This window comes from Danio rerio, chromosome 13, assembly GCF_049306965.1.
Source record: "Danio rerio strain Tuebingen ecotype United States chromosome 13, GRCz12tu, whole genome shotgun sequence".
Taxonomy (NCBI): domain Eukaryota; kingdom Metazoa; phylum Chordata; class Actinopteri; order Cypriniformes; family Danionidae; genus Danio; species Danio rerio.
This window is the reverse complement of record NC_133188.1, coordinates 12,133,463-12,141,038: the sequence shown is the minus strand read 5'-3', so window position 1 is coordinate 12,141,038 and position 7,576 is coordinate 12,133,463. Positions and strand designations below refer to the sequence as shown.

Below are 7,576 nucleotides of genomic sequence, written 5' to 3'. Positions count from 1 at the left end.
GGTTTTCGATGTTGTATTTTGCTCACTTTCTAACAACCTAAAATCAATCAAATATCAACGTCACTTGATTAGGTGTTGTTTTTATTTTTTTATTGAACAACAAATATACAATTTAAACATGACATCCAAAAAATACAAAAGTAACTAATAACATAAATTAAAAAATAAATTACATAAATTAAACAAATAAAAAGACAATTCAACATAGAGATCTTTACAATGATACTATTTTAACTTAACCAATTAACAGCAAGAATACTAATCAATTAACTTCAGCTCCTTTGCCACAATAATTGTATTTATACATTTTTCGTTCTTAATATATTGGAGCGATTCTATATACAAATGAAAATCTGCAATAGCAACCTTTAAACAAGGTTTAGAGTTATTTAACCTGCATTTATGAACGTGAAATTTACCGAACAAAATTAAAAGATTCAATTAAAAATTCCACAGATAAATTGTTTGAAACTAAATAAAAAATAACATCTTTGGGGGTCAAATTGCAACTAAAACCTGATTTTTTTTTTTTTGACATACAATGATAGATCTTCCCAAAATTTTTTTGAATATTCACAAACATAAAAAAAGATGAATCAACGTCTCTGGGTGATGTAAACAGAATGAACAGTTTCCATCTGTCTGCGTAAATTTAGTTAATGTTTGATTACTAACATAAATGTTATGTAAAATTTTTAAATGTAGTTCCCTGTACTTGTTACCTACGCAAAAACAAAAAGGAAGCAACCAAGCTTTTTTCCACACAATATCATCAAAATATACATTCCAAAAAAAAATTCCTCTAGGTTTTAATGCTCTCTTTTTGAAAAATATTAATCTAATAATTTTGTTTGTACATTTTTTACTACAAAAGTCTACCCCATTTAAGTAAAGTGCAGGATCGTTTCTGATTAGATGCTGGTTAGACACTGAATTTTGGTCACCTGACGTCATCACTCTAAAAAATAACTCAAGAGGTCTGTTACCACTACATGGTTTAATACATTATTGTAACTTAAAAATTCTAAAATGCTGATGAGATTAAAACTTTTAAGTTACCAGAATAATTTTATTAAGTTTTCAAAACAGGAAAATATTGATAATTACATCAATTCAAAAATGCGGCTAACTTAAAGGTAAATATCTGTCAGTTACTTAAAACAATATTTAATTTGTAGCAACACAAATAAAATTTTCCACACTAATGGAGTTGTTTTGTATTTTTAAGTCCACACACTGATGTTTTTTTGTAATTTTTTATACTGATAATATGGGACAGTACATGTTTTTGTTTTGTAAAACAATTAAAACCTGTGGTTTATTACAAAAAAAAATTACGGAAAAACAAAAATGTTGTTGTTAAATGTATTTCTTACAAGCATGAACAGTATATTTGAAAACAAACAAAAAATTAACTATTTCAGCTACTTTATTTATTTGGGGTTTTAAACGTGTGCATGTAATTCAGTACATAACGCTGGATTTGATTTCAATTTTAAAAAAAAAATAATGATTGAAACAACATTTTTGAGTACTAAACTCATAGATTTGAGGTTTTTGCTATGTAAATATGCCTCTGATTGAAGAGGAAAATATTTAGCTAACATAATAAAGTTTGTTGTCTGCACTTCATTTTGTTATATGTTGTCGTAACATCAATATATTAATGCAAACTGTTGCGTAAATTTTTTTTGTTTTGTCTAAACAATATATAAACAATGTATTTTTATATAGTGCATAATCAAAATCTAAACCAATATTAATGTCTTATGATGTTGTGTGCCTGTTGGCCAATAACTCGATGCACTACAGAATGTTACGTTTGCACACTCTTGTACAAATTAGATGAAAATGCATCAGCTTTTAACTGCGTAATATTCACTACTCACTACTCTAGAGTATTTTAAAAAAAGGTCTACCTTTTACTCATACGTTGAGTAATAATTACAACAGATATTTTTACTTGCACTACATTTTTAGGCAAGTAGTGTTACTTTTACTTGAGTATGATTTTTCAGTACTCTTTCCACCACTGGTTATCATGATAGTGAAGGACACTAAGCTCATTCTGTGCATTAATATCTTTCTCTCCTTGTGGGAAAAGTTGTTTTTTGATGAGATTTTTGTTACAACGTTTTGTGTAGGTGTTAGCACTCCAAAACATTGGTGTATGACCAAAAAAAAAATCTGAAATAACTTTCAGTAGCACTTTACAATAAGTTAGCTAGATAACACGAATTGACTGAATACGTGAATGGTGAACTGACCGTTATTCAGCATTGCATAATCTTTGTTAATGTTAAACATATTCTAATGTAAAACTTTAAATGTATTCTTTACAATTAGTTAATCTTTACTACACATTCAGTGATGTTTTTGTTTATGGATTCGATGACCTAACAATGAGCATCACATTTTTTTAGCAATAGTAAATCTGATATGTAAACTAAACATATATTAACATGTTGTTAATACATTAACACATTAATTAATGTGTTAGTTTACATCAGAGGTCACCAACATAGTGCCCACGGGCACCAGGTAGCCCACAAAGATTACATGAGTTGCCCACAGGCCTGTTCTAAAAATAGCTCACTATTGCACCACATACCAGTAAGCTGAATCTAGTATTTTTTAAGCTATTCTTTTTAAATCACACCTGCATTGGTGTAAAATGTGTTAATGACATTAAGGTATATATATAAAAAAACTAAAACTATTTCAGAAAAATAAAGTATTGCATCATGATGTTTCCTTGTTAAATTATTGTTGAAAACTATTGTGAGCAATCATTAACATGATCAGTGTCTTCACATAGATAAATATCATTAATAATAACAACATATAATTAAAAGTACATTGAGAAAAATGGTTATTTAAGGAGAGTGTATCAAACCCTTCACAGTGATTGGTTCCCCGATAGGTGACCCCTCGTTGGTGACCCCTGTTTTACATAAACACATAATACAAAATTGTTAGTAACACATTAGATAATGTTGCAATAGTGTACACTGCAATAAAGTTCATAATTCCAATAACAAATGCTTTGTAAATTATAAATCATGTTAATTAATGGTTAACAAACCTAAATAACATGCAAGTTTTTGGAGCTAAAGTGGAAACATCGGCTTCAGCTTGCGTTTATCCATGTTTGTTAACCATTAATTAGCATCATTTATCATTAACAAAGCTTTTGTTAATGGATTATGAACTTTATTGTAAACTGTAAACTTTTACAACATCTAATGTGTTACTAACATCTGTCTGTTATTTGTTCAGGTTAACTAACGCATGAACTAATGTATTAATTAACACATTAAAATATGTTTAGCTTACATTTCAGATTTAGTATTGCGAAATGAATGTGTTTATTGTTAGATTATGTTATCTAATCTATGAACAAATGCATATGTGTAAGTAAACATTAACTAATAAGGCTGTTGCTGTAAAGAGGTGCATTAAAATATGAGCAAGTTAGCATTAACAAAGATTATAATGATGAATAATAGTCTTGTTCTCCATTAGTTCATGTTAACTAATGTATTAACTGTATTATATGTTTAGTTAACATTAACAAAGATTAAGTATTGCTTAACAAATCTGCTTTCACTGTTAATCCATGTTAACTACTGTATTAACTAATAAACCCAAATTGTCAAGTATTAACAATTTTATACGTTCAGAACATATTTTTTTCAGCTGCGGATTTTTTTACTGTCAATTTTACCACTGAAAAAAATAATTAAAAGATAATTCATTGGATTAACTCATTTTTTTTAACATTAAGTGGTTGTAAACAATTTATTTGGGCTGAATTTAAACAAGCAAATTAAGTTGAACATTATTAAACTTAATTTGTTTGTTTAAATTCAACACAAATAAATTGTTTTCAACAGTTCTGCAACACTTTTTTTCAGATATATAAGTAGGCCTACTGTTAAACTATTATTTACATTCATAATATTGTATCTATATAATTGTGCTTTTATATTTAGGCCTATTATTTTATATATCCTATGTAGGCCTTTGTAGTTATATATTATGCAGAATAAATACACAGTACATATATAATATATAGATAAACTACTTCAAGTATTAACAAAAAACTCAAAGTCATTGCTGGTCAGTCATGTAGGCTAGATAAGAAATATGGGTCATGGAGAACTGTGCAAATATTTGGATTCCGTCTTTTGTCAGTCATTGTACTTTGAGAACTCCTGAAAGTCCATAAAGTCTGAGCTGAACAGGTTGCTGTAGACTAGAGTCTGGAAAAGCGCGCACAAAGGCTTCATTGAGTGAGGCTTCATTCTGCTCTCTTTGACCCTCAGCGCTGCTCGAGCTCCGCGGAGGAACGGAGAGGTGCGCTCCACTATCACTGACCGAGAATGATTAGGAAAGACCACAAATAATTGTTCCTCCCTCGTCTGTGAGATTACACATCATCTCTGCAAAGGGAAATGAAAGAATTGCGTTTCTCATTTATTAACCTGCGGCTTTCGTTACGAGCTCGAATGCGCGCGCCTGTTTTTCCTCCGTCCTGACTGGTGATTTGAACTTGTCCTCGGGTAGTTGCTCGGTAAAGTTGGTCGTTTCGAAAGAACGGAAACATGGAGGAAAGTTTTCTGCAAAATGTTTTAGGCTTCTACGGTGAAGAAAGCTCCCTGTCCGTGGGAAACCTGGAGTTGTTTCTGCAACTCATAACCAGTCGGCGCGCGGCGGCAGTGGAAGATGAAGGCAATCCGCTGAAGAGCGCGGAGGTAAAAATGAGGATGTGTCCAGTCTCCGACATAATATTACTCTCACTTCAATGTTTCTTCTTTTATGAGCTTTCTTTCCATTTTAATAAGGCATGTGTCTAGTTTATGACTTATTTTGAGTATCCGTTTTCAGAACACTTTTATGTTCCAGTGAATTTATTTCCATTATGTCACAAAGTGTTTAGCTTACCTTCATATCCAGTCAGTGTTTATATTACATAATACCAGATTAAACAATAAATTGGCAAATGTGTATTTTAAATGTTTAATCTGACTCAACAAGACAAAACAAAGATTGAGTTTTTTATTTTTTTGGAAAAATGTTGAGTCAATAGGATTATTAGCTAATATTCCTGTTTTGTTTTTATTTGCTTTGTCATTACCCCCTTTTTTTATTATTTTATTTATTTTTATTTTGTTTTTGTTTTTTTGCCCGCTTAATTTTAGGGTTTTAGAGAATGAAATCTTTCCTGTATTTTGGTTTTGATTTTCAACTGAAACTAATTGGTACCCTTGGTCATTGGTACCCTCCATAACGTGCACAGTCAGTATATACAGTACATATGGGCTGCAGCATCCAGCATAAATCATTTCGATGAACAAAACAGCATCCTCTCTAAATAAACTGCACAATCTCACACATCAGTTTGGTTTGCATACACATGCATCTCATTATGTGGCATGAAGCTCATGCTCCAGACTGACTTTTGCTCAGAAACGTTTGGCTGTTTCATTTCATTTCAACATTTTCTCATGAAGTCACAGGTATATATTTTAAATTTAGCCTGTATACAGTGCTCAGCATATATAAGTACACCCCTCACAAATCCATCTTTTAAATTCAGATTTTTAATAGGAAGCTATACAATATTATATTTGTGCATATACATTAGATTAGTCTGTACTGAAGCCAAATCTGAAGCTTATCTAACAAAATAACTTATGGTAACGGTCTAAAACAAATGCCACATATATTTATGTTATAGAAAAATATTAAACACAAATTTAAAAAAGAGGAAAAATCAAGAAAAGCAAAAAAAAATTTTAATTTAATTAAATTTTGTAGGTTGTAATTTGTTTTTGCAAACAAAATATTATTTTAATAAATATATCTGTTATTCTGTTTAATAAAAGCACCAAAATACATATTCACTAAGAAATTGATACAAATATTCCTTTTTAAAATGGGGTTTACTCAATTATGCAGAGCACTGTGTATATTTTTTTCTCCCAAAATTACAGTAACTGCTGACTTCAAGATCACAAAGGACTATACAGTTTAAGCTAAAAATATATATTTTCACCTGACCTAAATATTGATGGTCTGAAGAAGATTGCTGTAAAATTAATATTAAAATGTATTAATTAAAATTTCTTTAGTAAATTCTGCTAAACAATCTGCTAATAATGGATAAAAGATAGTGATTGATATACTATAATGATTGATATGCTATAAAGCTATGATAATTTTTTATAATTTCTTGATTTGAATGTTTTTTAAAGAGCCCATTATACATGAAATAGGGTCATATCTTGGTTGTAAGGGTCTCCAACAACAGTCTAATATGCATGCAAGGTCAAAAAACACTTTCATGGTCTTATAATCTGCATTTATTTTTACCTGATTATCCCAGCGACTCCTGTATAAATCGCCCAGTGATTCATTTGTTCCCAAACCCCTCCTTAGCGCGAAGCTAATCTGCGCTGATTGGACTGATGACAGCCTGCTGTGATTGGTCGACTGCCTTCAGTCAGAGAGTGTAATGCCAAACAGCTAATCGGCAATATAAAAGTAACCACAGTTCATACACGCTCGATAGTGTAGGCGTAGATTTTAGCTGCCAGTGGGTCAATGTAAATACAGACTATGGACTTGAAAATTCAGACGACTAACTATTTTATTGAGCAAAAACTCCAAAAACTGTCGAGGAGATCACATAGCTTGTCTCACTCTGCTCTTTTCACAGACACAGACACACACACACACACACACACATTGCCCTCGTCCTTGCGCACACACAAACAAACACACACACACTACCCTCGTACACGGAGCTCCGTAAACAAAGCAGCACCTGTCGCGTTTTTAGCATGACTTTGCACGCGATAAGAGAATATAGCCAGTTAACCTCATACAGTACACTCGGTTACAAGTAACAAATCACAACTAAATACATTTGCAAGCTAGAGTAAACGAGGCAACAAATTTAATCCCACGTACTTACACTTGAGAAATGGAGGAAGAAACCCATCCTGACATGTCCAGCAGTAAGTTACTCTTTACTGATCCTTCCTTTAACAAACGCAGATGAAGTATTCTTTGTAGCATGTAGTTTGCAGAAGTTTCCAGTAGTTTCCAACTGCTTGATAATAATGCTGAGGTTTCATCTTTGGGTAGAGACTCGATATAATATCCATCTGCAGTGTGACTTCAATCGACCAGCATGTTTGTGTGCGTGTGTTTGTGGGTGGGTGTGTGTGTGTGTGTCTGGGTTTCTATGTCAGAGGGCGGGGCCTCAGGTTTGAAATCTCCCGGGTTTGCGCGTGCACGTGAATAACTTGGTTTCGTTCGTACGTCATGGCGAAACACCTAATGACTCGGTATCAATGTGACTCGTTTGAAGCACTATGAGTCGACTCTTTTATAGATGAATCAACCGTTTTAAACACTGTACTCTTACAGATTTAAGCCTTAGCTGGATACTTCACTTCACTTAGAGCTGTATTACACACTACATGGAGGGGAATTTTCAAAAACCCATAATATGGGCTCTTTAAAAGTGTAGATTAGATAAGTAATAAGTAATTGTCACCATAAA

General features: G+C 31.9%; 1 protein-coding gene and 1 long non-coding RNA gene across 5 annotated transcripts in view; one reads left to right on the top strand and one right to left on the bottom strand.

The window, feature by feature from the left end:
- Positions 1–79: 79 nt before the first annotated feature.
- LOC141377145 (uncharacterized) lies at positions 80–7,223 on the bottom strand. Its single transcript, XR_012389193.1, has 2 exons — positions 6,983–7,223; positions 80–2,944 (listed from the first exon to the last, which is right to left on the bottom strand). It is a non-coding gene; the product is annotated as an uncharacterized lncRNA (long non-coding RNA).
- Positions 4,298–7,576, top strand: part of slc39a8 (solute carrier family 39 member 8) — a 29,000-nt gene continuing 25,721 nt past the window's right edge. For 2 of the 4 annotated variants that reach the window (XM_009307205.4, XM_073920752.1), the window contains exon 1: positions 4,298–4,757. In XM_009307205.4, coding sequence (XP_009305480.1) covers positions 4,608–4,757 — 150 coding nt within the window. In that variant the 5' untranslated portion in view covers positions 4,298–4,607. Of the gene's footprint in view, positions 4,758–6,572; positions 7,026–7,576 lie in introns of those variants that run through there. The other 2 variants (XM_073920753.1, XM_073920751.1) reach the window with 2 other exon arrangements.